The sequence below is a fragment of the Palaemon carinicauda genome, chromosome 5, assembly GCF_036898095.1.
Source record: "Palaemon carinicauda isolate YSFRI2023 chromosome 5, ASM3689809v2, whole genome shotgun sequence".
Taxonomy (NCBI): Eukaryota; Metazoa; Arthropoda; class Malacostraca; order Decapoda; family Palaemonidae; genus Palaemon; species Palaemon carinicauda.
The window spans coordinates 109,643,559-109,662,771 of record NC_090729.1 but is presented as its reverse complement, the minus strand read 5'-3'; the positions used below and the strand labels follow the sequence as shown (position 1 = coordinate 109,662,771).

The 19,213-nt window shown below is 34.4% G+C and overlaps 1 protein-coding gene across 1 annotated transcript in view; it reads left to right on the top strand.

Moving 5' to 3' along the window:
• The window catches only part of LOC137641070 (rho GTPase-activating protein 29-like), a 44,776-nt gene that overhangs the window by 22,022 nt on the left and 3,541 nt on the right, over positions 1-19,213 (top strand). Inside the window, exons 3-6 of the mRNA XM_068373515.1 lie at positions 4,120-4,257; positions 8,733-8,825; positions 11,267-11,461; positions 17,572-17,776. Coding sequence (XP_068229616.1) covers positions 4,120-4,257; positions 8,733-8,825; positions 11,267-11,461; positions 17,572-17,776 — 631 coding nt within the window. The remainder of the gene's footprint in view (positions 1-4,119; positions 4,258-8,732; positions 8,826-11,266; positions 11,462-17,571; positions 17,777-19,213) is intronic.

Below are 19,213 nucleotides of genomic sequence, written 5' to 3'. Positions count from 1 at the left end.
AGGTTATACTATTACATCTCAGTTATTAGTTATACATTTCACTATTTTTATTTCATTTAAACTTGAGGAACTATGACAATTAATGGGAAATAGGCCTACCTTAGTAACTTGAGATTTGCAGATGACATAGTCCTATTTAGTGAATAATGGGATCAATTGTGAAATATGATACAATTGAATCTAGAAAGCAAAACTGTAGTACTGAAGATTAATGGGTAAAACTAAGATAATATTAATTTAAAATGCAGAGGCAACAAATAAGGGATTTGGACGAACTTTTAGAGGTAATTAATGAGGATACTTACCTAGGACAGACAGTAAGTGTTTCCCCAGGACATGAGACCTAAATTAAAAGAAGGATAAGCATGTGATGGAGAGCTTTTGGTGAACAAAATTATATTATGACATGTAAAATACAACTTTCTCTTAAAATAAAAGTATTTAATCAGATGGTCCTATTATTTTTAATATATGCATCAGAAACTTGCAGGCCTACTAAAGCCTAAGAACATAAGCTAGTTACAACATGAAGAGCTATGAAAGAATAGTGATGGGAATAACATTAGGAGACAGAAAAAGAGCAACATGGATACGAGAGTAAATTAAAGTAAAGGGTATTCTAATAAGTTAGATAAAAAAGTGGACTTGGGAAGGACATATAATGAGAATTGCAGTCAATAGATGGATATGAAGAATAACGGAATGGGAAAGAAAGAGAAGACGATGGATTAACGAGCTAAGAACATTTGATGGTATAGACTGGCATAGAAAGACCACAAACACGTGTGGAAGGACATGTCTGATGCCTGCATAGCAAAGGCTGACAATGGTGCCATAGCCTCTGTACCATGGTCTTCCACTTTCTTGGGTTAGAGTTCTCTGGCTTAAGGGGACACTCGGGCACACTATACTATCTTACTTCTATTCCTGTTTTTTTTTTTAAGTTTTTATTTATTTATTTTAATGTTGTTACTTTTCTTAAAGATATTTCAATTGTTCATTGCTTTCTTGAAGTTTATTAATTTCCTCATACCCTTTCTCATTGGGTTATTTTCTCCTGTTGGAGCCCTTGTGCTTATACCATCCTGCTTTTCCAACTAGGGTTATATCTTAGCTCTCTCTCTCTCTCTCTCTCTCTCCCTCTCTCTCTCTCTCTCTCTCTCTCTCTCTCTCTCTATATATATATATATATATATATATATATGTATATATATGCTCAAATATATATATATATATATATGATATGTATATATATGTATATATATGTGTGTGTATATATATATATATATATATATACACCTATTTGTGTGTAAAGTATTTGTATTTTTAGATATTATTTCATTTTACCTTAGTGCTATTTATGGTGTCGTGCATGTAACATTCGAAGTGATATCGAATTCAGGTTTGCAGCTCCATTGTTATTTGTGCGACATTAACGGAAGCGATACTCTCCTCCGGTATCGGAATACGTCCCCAATAACACATCATTTTCCATGATATATTGCAAGATTATCCTTTTATTCACTGTGTGATTTCCCTTACTTATCTTATTTATATATCCGTGTGTATATTTATATACGTATAAGTACATATATTTGTAAATGTATACATGACCGTTTATATCGATATATGTATATTTATATATTTATATTTATATACAAATATATATATATATATATATATATGTGTATATAATATATATATATATATATATATACACACTGTATACTATATTTATATGTATATATGTGTGTGTATATATGTATATATATGAGAGAGAGAGAGAGAGAGAGGAGAGAGAGAGAGAGAGAGAGAGAACAGCATGGTCTGGATATAGGACATTCAGAAAGCTTGAGAAGATGCAGTTGTGAATATGCAGATAATGTGGCAAGTTAACTAAGCGAGAGAGTCGAGGTGAATGCAAGTAAAGCTTAATCAACAGATAACAAGCTTATATACCAGCAGTTAAGAGCAAGAATGGCATAACAATTAAAGTCTAAAACATGTGATGGCAGGCTTAAACCGGTTGTTCTTTTATCAGTTTGGAGAGAGATAAAAATGCAATAGCATTACATTTTATGAACCAAATTTGAAATCTCTGTGACAATAATGTCCAAATTTATGGCTGATTACGTGAATTAAATTTTGCTTGACAGTGACCTTGACCTTTGATCTTGACATTTGACCTTGACCTTCCTAAATTTTATGATTTTTAGCTTAACAATTAATCCCTTCGAGTTTCATTACTATTAAAATTGTGGCTAGGAAGCTGTTAACTAACAAACACTCACAAACAGGGGTTAAAACATAAACTCCTAACTTCGTTGGAGGAGGTAAAATATCTAGTAATGCAAAGTAGATTATTGCAAACGAATCTTCTGTGTAAGACTATTAAGCCATTTCCGGGTTAAAGAAATTCAGGGATGTTCGCCCGGCATTTAGTAAGTCACAGATTGAATTTGGATTTAACTATATTTGAATTACCGTCTCACATGTCAAATGGGTGTCTTGTTGGGGGAATAAATTTACATTGCTACATACGCCTTTTAAGCAAATGAAATTCTAAAATCTCTCATTGATTTCGTATGACTTCAGTGTCTATGGTATTCTAAATCTGTATTGAAATTCTATACCTCTGTGGTTTCGAGCTTTCTGTTTATTTTCCATTTTCTTGTCCTTTAGCATTACGTCTTTATTTTCTATATTTGCTTCCAATCTATTTTACTTTCTTCAATTCCTATTTCATGTATTTTCAAAGCTCCCCTTTTGCCTAGAAATTATGAGAGAGAGAGAGAGAGAGAGAGAGAGAGAGAGAGAGAGAGAGAGAGATTGATAATCTTGACCTGAAACCTCGCTGTTTTGCAAACATTGCACGCCTCTCTCTCTCTCTCTCTCTCTCTCTCTCTCTCTCTCTCTCTCTCTCAAAATTGTTAGTGCCTTGCTTCATCGTCTCTTGATTACCACTAAATTTAATTAGATGCTATTTTATTTAAAAAAAAAAAATAAATATTTATCACTTCGTTATCAAAATGTATAGTTAATGATAACCGAGTAAGAATTGTATCATGTATGAGTGATCCTTATGTTTTTTTTTTTTTATTAAAATTCATTATCTATAGGTCGTGATGTAAATACTTTTTTTATTTTTTTTCTAATAATTTTACCATCTGTAGTTTTATCTCCCTATAATAGTGTTACCGTGAGGTGCATTTTGGTTATTACCATTGAGACTTTGCTGTCACGTGGGATACTAGCTGCATCTACTTTTTTACTTTCGTCTTTACCTTCCTTCCTGCTTTATTTCTCCCAAGTAACACCTTGGCGTTGAATGGTCTCCTTGGCCCTCTAGCGGCCGTATTTCATAATTCATAATAGTAGTTTAGTCATGATTGATTATTATAATGGTGCCTATGAAATAGCAAACATGACAATAATGATTTTTTTTATAACTTCATCTTTTGTATTTGAGATTCACTAATTCTTGTCTCTTCATTTCAATGAAGGATTAATTGTTATGCCTATTTAATTCAATGAAGTATTAATTATTATTTTATCTTCAATTCAATGAAGGATGAATTATTATTTCATCTATAATTGAATTAAAAATGAATTATTGTCTCTTTAATTCAATGAAGTATTAATTATTATCTCTTCAATTCAATGAAGGAATAATTATTATTATCTCTTCAATTCAATGAAGGATTAATTATTATTATCTCTTCAATTCAATAAAGGAATAATTATTAGTGTCTTTAATTCAATGAAGGAATAATTATTATTGTCTTTATTTCAATGAAGGATTAATTTTATTGTGTCTTTAATATAATGAATAAAGAATTATTATTGTCTTTTTAATTCAGTGAAGGATGAAATATTATTATCTCTTTAATTCAATGAAGGATGAATTATTATTATCTCTTTAATTAAATGAATGATGAAATATTGCGTCTTTAATTCAGTGAAGGATTAATTATTATTGTCTCTTCAATTTAATGAAGGATGAAATATTGTGTTTTTTAATTCAATGAAGGCTAAAATCTTGTCTCTTTAATTCAATGAAGGATAAATTATTGTCTTTAATTCAATGAAGGATTAATTATAATTGTCGTTTACTTTCAGCCTCTGTCAGCGAGGAGGAACGACCACGAGAAAGCCAGGAAGGTCATCAAGGAGACCTGGCACAAGGAGCTCAAACGGGTCACTGAAGCAGTTTCCAACCTGAAGAAGTCCAAGGTCATCTACGTGCAGAGACAACAGGTAAACACCTTCAATTGGTTTTTCAGTTTTAGTTTTTTTTTTATCTTGTGATTTTGATATGGCTGAGGCTTTTGTCCTGCAGTGGACTTTAAACGGCTGATGCAGAGACAACAGGTAAACGTTTTCAATTGGTTTTTTCAGTTTTACTTTTTATTTTTGTTGTATACATCTTATAACCTTAATATGGCTGAAGCCTTTGTCCTGCAGGGGACTAACAACGGCTGATGATGATGACCTAAATATAACTTCGAACGAAAACTCCTGAACGTGTTAGAGAGAGAGAGAGAGAGAGAGAGAGAGAGAGAGAGAGAGAGAAAAAATGCTTAAGATAACAGGTAAATGGAGGTGTTTGTTTTAGAAGAAAAGCGAAATGGTGTGAAACTCAAAAGAGGAACATTTTCCCCTTGAAATATATTTTGTTAAGTCTTAACCCTTTCAGTAAAATGAAAGCATTTTACCATATTCTTACTACATTAACTACAGTAATCTCTCTCTCTCTCTCTCTCTCTCTCTCTCTCTCTCTCTGTTACTATTTTAACTACAGTAATATGTCAATCACTATAGTAAACTACTGTAATCTCTCTCTCAATAACTATATTAACTTCAGTACTCTCTCTCTCTCTCTCTCTCTCTCTCTCTCTCTCTCTCTCTCTCAATTACTATTTTAACTACTGTAATCTCTCTCTATTACTATTTTAACAACATTAATCTCTCTCAATTGCAATATTAACTAAAGTAACTCTCTCTCTCTCTCTCTCCTCTCTCTCTCTCTCTCTCTCTCTCTCAACTATTATATTAACTACAGTAATCTCTCTCAATTATTTTTAAGTGCAGCAATCTCTGTCTTTCTCAATTACAATATTAACTATAGTAATATATCTCTCTCTCTCTCTCTCTCTCTCTCCTCTCTCTCTCTCTCTCTCTCTCAACTACTATCTTAAGTACAGTAAACTCTCTCAATGACTATATTAACTACATTAAATCTCTCTCTCTCTCTCTCTCTCTCTCTCTCTCTCTCAAGTGACTTCAAAGGCATAGGTCGCTTTTGAATTCCCTTCAAACCCTCGGCATCAATCCAAACAAAGAACGAATCTCCGACACAAAAGCGGAAACCGCGAATTCAAATCGTTGTTTGTTTTCCAAAGTTGGTCGATTGTATAACTATTGTTTCCGTGACTATTGTTTCTATTAATATTGTTCATGTAGTCAACACTTTCACTTGGAGCTGGCTAAAATAATTAATGATACGACAGAACGGATGCTTGATTTTGACATTTGTTTCTATGTATTATTTCTTCGTAATTATCGACACTTTTTTTTCCTTGTCCGTAATGATTTATACTTTTTTTTTGTCATCTCCTCCTCCAAAGCCAATTAACGCAAATGTCCTCGGTTAAATTTCGCAAGTCGTCTCTATCTTGAGCTTTTAAATCAATATCTCTCCATTCATTATCTCCTACTTCACCTTTAAATTGGTTACCTTTAAATTGTGAAAATGGAGGAAATTTAATATTGGGGATAGGTATTTATAAAATGTTATCAAATAACTATCTCCAATGAAGTAGAAATTATTACTAAATGGTTAACGTGTTTTAAAATTTCCTTTAAATTGTGGAAATGGATGAAATAAAATGTTTGGATAGGTAACAATTTATAAAATGTAATTTTTAAAACGGCTTCTGTGAAATTATTCCAACTTTTTATATATGAATATATTCAGCTTTTGCAATTAATCATGTATCAGATTGAAGGATGAAAGCGAATCAGCTAATTAGTTTGTTGAATTAGACACTTTGATTTTCATCTTTCATTTTCAGATTTTCGTAAAATAATTTCACAGGCGAAATCGTCGGAATTTCACGTAGCGTTTGTCTGATTGAAATTGACGTTGGGAATAGAGCATAATTGAAAGTTAGGGATTTGAGTGGCCCGCGTCAATCCTCTAGAATTGAATAGAATTTAAAGTGGCCTCCACTCACTGCTGGTTTTATGTATCTGTAAATGTTAAGCGAACTCGTCTATTAAATTGGAATAACAGCCCGTTTGTCTCTTTCTCCTCCATCTTCTCTTCCTCACCTTCCTCTCTCTAATCCTATTCATCCCCCTTCTCTTCCTATTGTCACCTTCACTTCCTGTTCTCCAATCTTCCTCCCCTACTCTTCTTCTTTCCTCCTCTTCACCGTCCTCTTTCCCTTTTTCCCTCTTCCTCTTTCTCCCCTCCTCTTCCCCTTCCCCTTCTTTCCCTTTCTCCCCTCCTCTTCCCCTTCCCCTTATTTCCCCTTCCTCCCTCTTCCTCTTCCGCTTCTTCCCTCTTCTTCATCCTCCCCTCCTCTTCCTCTCTCCCTTCTTTATTCTTCCTCTTCCTCCCCTCTTCCTCATCCCCTTCTTTATTCTTCCTCTTCCTCTTCTCCTTCTTTCATCTTCTTCTTCCCCCCCCCATCCTCTTCATCCCCCTAAATCAATCCCTAATGAAGAGTAATCCGCAGTAAGGTTAGACGTCAATTTCGATCTGGGATAAGTATGGGGGTGATCCTGGCCCTTTCCTTTAAATCCGTTGAGCATTTATTAACCAAATCAGCTGATTGGACGTGTTAGGGTTGTGGTGGCTCGTGTGGTAACGTCCCTGACTGGTGAACGCCAGAATGGAGCTCGAGTCGTGCTTAAACTCGTTAGTTCATTTGATCGCTGCAATCTCGCCATCCTTGTGAGTAAAGGATTTTGGGATGGGTGGGTTTGGGGGAGCCTATACATCTACCTGATGAGTCCTTCGTAGCCATTGCCCAGCCCTTCCTAGTCCTAGCTTGGGTTGAGAGGCTTGGGCACTGATCATATATATATATATATATATATACAAGGTATATATATGTGTTCAGTCTGTAGGACATTATCCTGCTTGATAGGGCAACATCACTGTCCCACGCCTCTGCCATTCATGATCGGCCCTTAAACCCTTACGTTGTCGACAGTAGTCTGTGGTATCCGATTTTCATCACGTTTGAGATCGATCAGCACTGCCTCAGAATATCTTCCAACACCTCCGATAATTCAAAGTGAAAGAAAGAACGCCTCGAGGAGGTAATTCTTACCTCGACCAGGATTCGAAACATTCAACGGATGTTCATCAAATATTCTCGCATGGTGCGTTTAGAAGAAAGATGCATACAAAGGTCTCTCTCTCTCTCTCCTCTCTCTCTCTCTCTCTCTCTCTCTTTTTCAACTTTTTATTTCAAGAAAAAATTTGTCAAAAGTCAAGACTCTCTCTCTCTCTCTCTCTCTCTCTCTCTCTCTCTCTCAACTTTTTATTTCAAGCAAAATTGTGTCAAAAGTCAAGACTGGTTTTTTTACAAGCAGTAAAACTGACATTTGCCTCAAAGTTTTAGGCCGATTCCTGGAAGTGGTAAACTTCCTCGCCGGGGTTATCATGTTTATCCAAACATGGCTTTAATGAGTTCACGACAAGTTTCAAGAATTCGGTCTTCGGGTTTGCGTAAATGGCGATTTTAGCCTGTCTTTTTTTTTTTTATAAATATCCTGGTATGCAGGTTAGCTTTTAAGGAAAGTCTAAATTAGTCATACATTTGGAACTTACTTTAATCTAGTATTGAGGTTAGATTGATAAGTATTTAATAAACGTCACAAAATTTATAAAAAGAATTATCGGTAAATGAAGAATGTCTTATTGTAATGTTGTGCCTTAATATAAGTATTATTTTCCTTGCGAGCCTTGTAGACGACTTTGTTTAATATCCCCTGATATTCCAAAATCTTTAACTTGTAGATTTCTTTTGATATGTATATATATATATATATATATATATATATATATATATATATATATATATATATATATATATATATATATACAGAGAGAGAGAGAGAGAGAGAGAGAGAGACGAGAGAGAGAGAGAGAGAGAGAGAGAGAGAGAGAGAGAGAGAGAGAGAGAGTGTTACAAGGATTTTGGATGTCTCAAAGACTTTTTAGTCCATCCGCGGAGACTCCATTTGCTCTTTGGTAGAGCGATTTAGTTTAAGCTTTTAGAGAATTCTTATGATCTTGTCTAACCTATTATTGAACTCGTTTACCGTGTTACTGTTTAGTACATCCGCTGGAAGTCTATTCCAAGTATTTGCTATTTTGTATGTAAAGAAATTGCTTCATTGAGAGAGAGAGAGAGAGAGAGAGAGAGAGAGAGAGAGAGAGAGAGAGAGAGGAGAGAGAGAGAGAGAGTTTATTGATTAGTTAGTTTCACATTCCATAACTTAGTGATTGGAACGGAACCAGAAAACATAAAGAAAGTATAAAAGAATGAATCCTGTGAACATTTTAAACTTGATTTGACCTTTCACTGCCTAGAGGTCAGAAATAATTCTGCCACATGTGTAAAATAGCCCCAATACTAAATTTCTGACTAACCGCTTTGTAGTACAAATCAACTTCAACATTTTGAGATTCAACCATGAAATCTTCCCCCCAGGAACTGGTGAAGGCTCGGGAGGCAACTGCAAGGGCTGACAACACGGAAATCCTGGAGAAGTTGGAGAGGAAGAGAGAGGAAGCTTCAGTGAAGGTTTGTAAAACTGGATTTTGCAGTTCTATATTTACTTTACTTTAAGGGCTGCTTATTTGTTCCTGTATAGCAAGGGAAACCCTACTCTCTACAGGACTGGATTTTGCAGTTTTTTATTTACTATACTTTAAGGGCTGCTTATCTGATCCCATACAGCGGGGGAACCCTACTCTACAGGATCTCCATGGTTTTTTTTTTTTTTTTTTTTTTTTTTTTTTTTTTTTTTTGCATTATGGAGCATGTAACATTTCACAAAACGTATTGTTCGCTTTCTGTTTGATCATCGCTGTCATAGCACTCACAAAGTAAGGTCTTCAGTTTCCTCTTGAAAGCCTTAATGTCTTGAGTAATTTGATTTAGCAATTGATGTTATTGTTGTTCGTGTATTTCTTGTTTTTATATATTTTTCTTGAAAATTCTGTAATGAAGCTAAGAAAAGACAACCCTGCTTCCATCTGTTAAAAGTTGGAAAACAATGGTCTCATAATTAGGGGTTCGAGTCCCGCTCAAACTCGTTAGTTTCTTTGGTCGCTGCAACATGATCATTCTTGTGAGCTAAGGGTTGGGGTTTGGGGGGAGCCTAAAGATCTATCTGCTGAGTCATTAGCAACCATTGCCTGGTCCTCCTTGGTCCTAGGTTCAGCGCTGATCATATGTATATATGGTTAGTCTCTAGGGCATTGTCCTGCTTCCTAGGGCTGTGTCACTGTCCCTTACCTCTGACATTCATGTGCGGCCTTCAAACCTTTAATACTTGTGATCATATGAAAAGGCTAAAGGCATTGCTAATGATTCTCAGTATGTGACGTATCAGTTAGCAGATGATTTCAGTATTGAAGGTGCTGTAATGGGTTCAATAAAACCTGAACCATGGGTCTTTCTTTTACACACTTGATTCTGTACCTTGCACATTGATACACTGTCCTTAGGGTAGGGGGACAATTATTATTTGTCGTATTGCATTCGCTGTCTCACCATTCAAGGTTTAAAGGCCACTCATGAATGACAGAGGCAAGGGACAGTGATATTGCCATATTAAGCTGGACAGTGCCATAGAGACTGACCATATATGCATATGATCAGCACCCAAGCCTCCTCTCCACCCAAGCTAGGACCAATGAGGGCCACGCAATGGTTGCTGAAGACTTAACAGATAGATCTATGTATAGGCTCCTCAAAAGCCCCCATCCTTAGCTCACAAGGATGGTGAGGTCGCAGCGACCAAAAAACTTTAACAAGTTTGAGCTGGACTTGAACCCCAGTCTGGCGATCACCAGTTAGTAACGTTACCACATCGGCCACCACAACCCATATATAGGAAAGTCATTAAGGACCAGACAACAAACTTAACACCAAAAATAATAGTAAAACAAATAATCAGTAATTTACAAAAACAACACTACATAATATTTTCAATATTTTTTTTTCAGAGGAAAGGTTTCAATTTGCTTTCTTATATTTGTATTTGACACTGGGTTCCACAAAAAAAGTAACACGATTAAAAAAAAAAAAATGACATGCGTTTCAAGATCGATCATCTCTTTCTGAGTGTAGAGAGTTGATCATGAAAAGTCCCTTGATGTAAATAAAAGACACATGCGTTCTAAATGACGTAAGAACTAGGAACATTGACAGTCATGTCCTAAGTAGTTGAACGTATGCATCAGGCTATTGATTCTTTGCATAATTTTGCCATATTGGGGAAAGTATGACACCTGAAGCCACCTTGAGTTACGCATGTCTACTTCTGATCTCAAGATATATTTTTATCGACAGACTTGGCAAAAGAAATAATTTCTGTTCAGAGGTATTTACTGAAAAATAATATAATACTTTTAAAACATATATCGGGTATTTCGTGTGTTCCAGCATTTAGAAATTTTATCTTTTAAGTCCTTGTATTGTAAAAGCACTAATCAAATTTAACCATGATTTGGGTCGTTAAAATCATAATGAATTCGCTAGACCTGTCAAGATTTCACTCTTGGATCGGAAGAATAGTATGATGATTGGCAGTCTTGTAAGAGCTATTCACACAATGATAGCTTAACTAAAGCATTTTCTTTTGCACGTGATTATGTATTTTGCAAGATTATCATGTCAAGAATTATTGTTATTTTTTCCACATAAGTAATAATAAAGCTAAATAAAATTGTCTCTTTACTGCTATGTTATATTTGGTTTACGTTAATTATTATCCGACGGGATTAGATAAGCTCTTTTTTCAACAATGTATGTCTGTCTGTGTCCAAAAGATCTCATAAAGTTTAGTTAGTCGAAACAGATCAGTAATAGTGTGATCTGTGAGGCAAGAAAAAGATTAAATTTGTTGAAATGGTTATAAATCAGAATTTTTTTTTATATACATTTTTTTCCATTGACGATGACGAAGGTTTAAAGTATCCTTTTTTTATCATCTTGATTTTTCTAATATATTTTAGGCACGTGAAGCCGAAGCCACTTACAAAGCGTGCGTGACGGAGTCCAACGAGAGACACGCTTCTCTCCTGAGGGTGAAGAAAGAGGTTCTGGTGCAGACTCGAGAGCTCATCCTCCAGTGCGATCAGACCATGAAGGCCGTCACTGTTGGGTATTTCCAGTTGCAGCACACCGTAGCTGCGCCTGCGCCTATCCAGGTATGTTAAGCTTAGACCCTTTTCAAGTATACTGTATATATCTTTCTTCATTAACGAGTGTCTTTGATGACTTCCCTGGCAGCTAGATGTACTCAAATATCCTTTGACTGTATACATCTTACTTCATTAACTAGTGTCTTTGATGACTTCCCTGGCAGCTAGATGTACTCAGATATCCTTTGACTGTATACATCTTACTTCATTAACTAGTGTCTTTGATGACTTTTCTGACAGCTAAATGTACTCAGATGTCCTTTGACTGTATACATCTTTCTTCATTAACTAATGTGTCAGATGACTTTCCTGACAGCTAGATGTACTCAGATGTCTTTGACTGTTTACATCTTTCTTCATTAACGAGTGTCTTTGATGACTTTCCTGACAGCTAGATATACTCAGATATCATTTGACTATATACATTTTCCTTCAATAACTAGTGTCTTTGATGACTTTTATGACAGCTAGATGTCCTCAGATGCCGTTTGATTGTATACATCATTCTTGATTAACTAGTGTGTATTTGATGACTTTCCAGACAGCTAGATGTATTCGGATGTCCTTTGACTGTATACATCTTTCTTCATTAACTAGTGTGTCTTTGATGACTTTCCTGACAGCTAGATGTTCTCAGACGTCCTTTGACTGTATACACCTTTCTTCATTAATTAGTGTCTTTGATGACTTTCCAGACAGCTAGATGTACTCAGATGTCCTTTGACTGTATACATCTTACATCATAAATTAGTGTCTTTGATGACTTTCCTGACAGCTAGATGTACTCAGATGTCTTTGACTGTATACATCTTTCTTCATTAATTAATGTGTCTTTGATGACTTTCCTGACAGCTAGATGTACTCAGATATCATTTGACTGTATACATTTTCCTTCATTAACTAGTGTGTCTTTGATGACTTTTCTAACAGCTAGATGTACTCAGATGCCCTTTGACTGTATACATCTTACTTCATTAACTAGAGCGGCTTTGTTGACTTACCTGACTGTGAGATGTACTTAGATTCCCTTTGACTGTATGCATCTTTTTTTATTAACTAGTGTGTCTTTGTTAACTTTTCTGACAACTAAATGTACTCAGATGCCCTTAGAATGTATACATCTTTCTTCATTAATTAGACACTCTCTGTTCACTTTCCTGACAGCTCGATGTACTCAAATGTCCTTTGACTGTAAACATCTGTCTTTATTAACTAGAGTGTCTTTGTTTACTTACCTGACTGCTAGATGTACTTAGATTCCCTTTGACTGTATGCATATTTCTTCATTAACTAGAGTGTCTTTGTTGTCTTTCCTAACAGCAAGATGGACTCAGATGCCGTTTGACTTTATACATCTTTCTTCATTAACTAGAGTGTCCTTTTTTTACTTTCCCTACAGGTAGATGTACTCGATGCCCTTTGATAATGTACTTAAATTTCTTTAGGTAGGATATGTATACGTGACCTTGTGGTATGTGAAATTAACATTACATAGGATCCCTCCCTTTATTTTTGGATAAAGCTTATATTTCATACACTGATTATAAGTACGACTCTGCCTCAGGATAAGCTGGTCCATGGAATTTGTGTCCAAGAATCTAATTCTAATTTAAATGACATTCTTCTTGAGGGTGTCATATATATCATATATCTTTTATTAGCTTTCATATTTATCAAAGTAAAAGTGACTTTGCTCTCGTCGGCATGTAAATTTCAGCGTTACGTCAATACTTAATTCCTCAGGATCTTGCTGGACGAGCTGGTTTCTCAGTGATTGTGTTACCCCTCTGAGGAAGCGTCAGGAAATTTATTCAGCCTCCTTTAGCAGTTTACAGTTTCTTTCTATCTTTATTCCTTTGTTAGTTCCGTTACGAAACGTAAAATAAAAGTAGGTTATGACATGACGTCATTGTTCACCTTCAAAAAAAAAGTTTGCAAGTCATGAGGCTGACGGTGATTTTGTCACGGCCGGGTCACCAGACTTGAGTGATTAATATCAAGTCGCTGTCGCACTCTAGCGCATAGCATCAACGTATGCAAGCGTATAAGGAAAATTGCCCTTACGCTCGCATACGCTGAAACGAGCTGGGGGTAAGATAGGTTACGTTTCCAGTACTCTGTGTCATACGTCAGTGTACGCTGGACCACGCTGAGCCGAAATTTTTTTTGTGCATGTTAAAAATTTTTTCAGCGTATGTGGATGTATAATTTTATGTCCGCATACGCTTTAATACGCTAGAGGTACACTGAAGGTGAGTTACTCATAAGCCGAGTACGCTTCTGACACTGGAATCCATTGGACCTCTCAGAGTGACCATAAGGGAAGTGAAAGATGAATGTGAGTTTAGTGAGTGAATAACATATTGATCTTACTTCTAACGAATGAAGACTGTGAAACTTATGAGACCGTATGGGGAGTGAAAGATGAATGTTTGTTTAACGAGTGAATACGTATTGGACTAACTTCTAACGATTAAACACAGTGTGTGAAACAAATGAGCTCTTACCAGTGTAGAAAGGAAGAGTGAACTGTAGTTTGTAAAAGTAATCCTTATTGTAAAGGTCGATTTCACATAAAAATGTTAATGTTAAAATGTCATTATTAAAGATTATCATGAAACTATATTTTTTTTATATTTACTAGTGATAAATCATATTTAACAATGATAATGTTACACTTGAAACCATTACTTTGTAACATAATATTAAAAGTTGATACGCTAATAAATGTATATATGATATTTACGTACCTTATATACAATAGGAAATGCCTAGACACTGAAACAGGTCTTATTATAATGGGAGTATGACACCCACTATCCAGATGGTGATGTCCATCTTTATCATTTACTGATTTCACAATTATTATTATTATTATTATTATTATTATTATTATTATTATTATTATTATTATTATTATTATTATTATTACTAGCCAAGCTACAACCCTCGTTGGAAAAGCAAGATGCTATAAGCCCAAGGGCTCCAATATGGAAAAATAGCCCAGTGAGGAAAGGAAATAAGGAAATAAATAAATGATGAGAACAAGTTAACAACAAATCATTCTAAAACAGTAACAGCGTCAAAACAGATATGTCCTTTATAAACTATTAACAACGTTAAAAACAGATATGTTATATATAAACTACATAAAGACTCATGTCAGCCTGGTCAACATAAAAACATTTGCATCAACTTTGAACTTTTGAAGTTCTACTTCTAAAAGTTTTTAAAGCAGTGACAGTTATAGGATATAGTAATGAGAGAAATTGCACTTTTATGCCCACCCACGCTCGTAGTACGTTCGTCATACGTTAGACTGTCGTTACTCGTACGTTTCTCATACGTTCTTCGTACGTTCTCATACGTTACTCATACGTTGACGTATCTCATACGTTCTGCGTACGTTCCCAAACGTTACTCATACGTTCCCAAACGTTACTCATACGTTGGACGTATCTCATACGTTCTGCGTACGTTACCATATGTTATTAAATACGTTGGTATACGTACAACGGAAATACTCATCACTTCTCGTACGCTGACATACGTAACGCGTAAGCTTTCTATATGTTACCTGTACGCAACCCACACGTTAGTCTAACGCCATCAAGGCCAATCGTGCTTCATACGTTGAAAAGTTGTGCGTATGAAGAAACTTCCCGAAAACTCCACACGTTACTCAGTTGGATATATACTGAGTAACAGCCCCCGTAAATATTCTTGGGGATTTAATTTTTCTTAAGTATTAACGACAGGAATGGTTTATGGTAATCAATTGCATCTAGTTATTTATACCCTAATTCTCTAATTACATTATCAAAATGAGACATTTTTAAAAATGAGGCAGATTTGTATTTTATGTTGGATGTAATATTAGCCAGAGACCTTACCTTTGTATGGTGTCTCTCAGGATTGGATTTACTAACAGTAAATTACCAGGAGACGTCTACTTCATTTCACAACTTGTCTCATTTGAGAATTTTAGGCTAAAGGAAATCCTGATAATTGTTTTATTTTTGGGTAGTGATATATATATATATATATATATGTGTGTGTGTGTGTGTGTGTGTGTATATATGTATGTGCGTGTATATATATACATACATATATTTATATATATATATATATATATATATATATATTATATATATATATGTACATATATATATTTATATATATTTATATATATTATATAAATATATACATATATATGTATATATATGTGTATATATATGTATGTATGTATGTAATTGTATATATATATGTATATATGTGTATATATATATATATATATATATATATATAATGTGTGTGTATTCTTTCTAATAACAAACACCCCTTTAAATAATGCTCAACAATTAATGCTAATTCCCTCACTAGTGTTACATTGTTAGAATTCAGAAACCAAGAGGAGGAAGAAGAAGAAGAAAAATTTTTTTTAGAAACAATCGAAGCGGAATATCCCAAATCAGCCAAGTCCGCTAGATTGCGTCATTGTGAAAAGCTGAATGGAGGTTCAAATGCCTTTTGTCAAATCGAGAATTTGGATGAAAAGACCGTCTTAACTCGATCATGGCAGGAGGGAAAGAGTCAGGACGTCTTCCCCTTTTTTACCTCACGACAGGAGAGAGAGAGAGAGAGAGAGAGAGAGAGAGAGAGAGAGAAGGGGGGGGGAAATTCCTCTTCCGTGGAAATTGTCCCTCTCCTTTCGAGAATTAGTGGTCATTCGCTGGTATGAAAGACAGGAAGAGGTGTATTTTGGAGGAGAGGAAGAAAACAGGGGGTTGTGAAAAGGCCAAGGGAGGAAATTGAAGTAATTGAGTTTTTGTGGAAGTTGCAGAAAAACTATTGAGGAGAAGAAAAAATTCTGGTGATCAATAGATAGCCGAATGCAACCATTGAATGATGGAGAGAGAGAGAGAGAGAGAGAGAGAGAGAGAGAGAGAGAGAGAGAGCGGAAATTTAAAAACACAAGGGGACAGAAGGCGAAGAGGGTAGGAAATTGAAGAGATAGGTTATTCAAAATAAGCAGGATAAAAGGAGAACGGGAAGTCTTTGAATATGAAAACTGATAAGAGAGAGAGAGAGAGAGAGAGAGAGAGAGAGAGAGAGAGAGAGAGAGAGAGATAAAAAGCGAAGATCGAGAACAATAAGTAATTAATCACCTTATCAAAAAAGGGGGTGTTCCCTCGGCAAGCTGTATGTTAATTTCCTTCAACAACTGATGTATTAGCGTTCAGGTTTTGAAGGGGGCCGATTTTTTTTTTATCTATCTTTAAGCAGATATATACTCAAGTCGAGAACTTTCTCAAAATATATTAAGTATTTTTGCATTATATGTACGTATAGTGTTATTAAAATCAGGAGAAGGTTATATGTGTAATGTTATGATGACCGGAGGAAAGTGTAGATAGATTATTAGCCCACATAGACTTTAGTAAATATATTTTTATGATTTCCTAATCTTTTTACTCATTTAATTGATAATTAAAATTGTATTTGGTGAAATTTAGGAGATGATGATTGGAGAAGTATTAATTTAAAAGAGATGGTGATGATGATGAAACTTATCCTGTCATTAACGTTTATATTAAATTTAGCAGGCCAAATATGGCACCCCAATATGTCAACGAAAATAAGAAAACATACCTTACGCCGTGTTGTTAATTGAGAAAAAGCTGGAACTCATTGATTGTGTATTTTTATTAATGAAAATACTTTCTAGATCGTACTTGTGAAGTATGCATGATAAGAATTGTTTGGTAGATAAATAATGTTGATTTTATGAGGTGGTTTAAAGGTATTTAATCAGACAATGCTGTTAGTGGGAAGGTATGCAGTAGGGTCATAGTTCTTATGAATATTCTTTGTCACCTCAGCATTAAGAAAATTTTATGTTTATCTTTACATTATTATGGCAAGGGAAAGGTCGCAATGATTACTTTAGGCCTATGATATAGTATCTCTCTCTCTCTCTCTCTCTCTCTCTCTCTCTCTCTCTCTCATATCTTCAATTGCAGTATTTTAATCGTACATTTTCTATTGTTTAAGATCTCTGAACACTAACAGTAAACACTTAAAATGTTGAAAATTCACATTGAATTTTATTTCAGCTTCAAACGCTGTGTGAGAGTTCGAGACTTTATGAACCAGGATCGCAGTACATGGAGTTCGTGAAGAGGTTAGGCCCTTCACTGGGCCACGAACCCCAACACCAGCCCTTCACATTCGAGCCTTATACCCCAGGAGTTCAGGAAGGACAAGGGAACCATGATCCCACAGCCAACGGGTCGCTCGCCAGTTCAGATGACCTACAAGGTAATGTATCTTGATATAGAGTCCTGTTATTTGATATTGAGTCCTGTTACTTAATTAAATTTAAAATGCATAATTATTTTGTTTATATTCTGCATTAACTTTCTTTTTAAGATTAGATATAGATTTTATAGACTTTATGAATCGTGAAACTCATACTATGGAACTGATGGTTATGCTGGGTTGAAAATAAGGGTTTACTAAGCAATCCTATAGTGTTAATATTTACCATTGAATTTTTAAGCTAAAACTTGAACACGCTTGTTATTCTTTTATAGTAGACCAAATTTTGCCTTTTTTGCAATATATGTACACACACACACACACACACACACACACACACATATATATATATATATATATATATATATATATATATATATATATATACACACACACACATAATACACACAACACACATAATACACACTGTACAAAAGTCCCTCAGCGTACGAGTTTGATACGTTTTAGGCATAACCTCATAATCTAGAATGCTCTTATTAAAAAAAAATTCCCATAAGAAATAAATGAAATTTACTCGATGCATTTCAGAAGTCCATAAGTATACACTCATCTCATTATAAGAAGTTTTGTGATGGTAATTATTCAATATTTTATTACCCTTAACATTACAAATAGATGAAAATTAATATTTCACAAAGTTACAGGCATTGTATGAAGCCCTGGTAATTTCAAGAATACCTTTACATTTTACATGATCTTTAGAATTATTAACTTCTTTGCAAGCGAATTTTATACGTTATCAATGTTTTCTATTAAATACGCACCTAGACTTGAGCAATGTGTAACATACAACCAGGGTTAAGTTTTTTTTATTATTGAATCAAAATATACGAAACATAAACTAATAATGAATGAACTTGCATCAGAACATTGAAACATTTCAGTATAGTCCTTTAACCATTATAACAATATATATATATATATATATATATATAAATTATATATATATAAATTTATATATATATATATATATATATATATATATACTGTATATATGTATATATATATATATATATAAATTTATATATATATATGTATATATATATATATATATATATATTTACACACGTGAAAGAATGATGTTTTAAATTTCAGATAACAGTTTTATAGACAAATCAAGTTTTTAGGTTTGACAAAAATTGTCTTACACATAAATTTAGAAGTTTTTCCATTGTCCATATATTGCCGTGTTTCAGTTACACTGGGTCAGATTTGTTTATCCAGAGAGATGATATTCATTATCAATAAAGGGTTCTTTGACACACAAAACTGAAATCTAGCATACAGCTGTTTAACCCCCCGCCCCTTGTTTAGTGTATAATGAAAGACGTCATACTATTTGTCATAACAAGGATCCATAGGAAAAATGTACAGATTATCTCATCATATATCTTGCTTTGACGTTTTAATGGATTA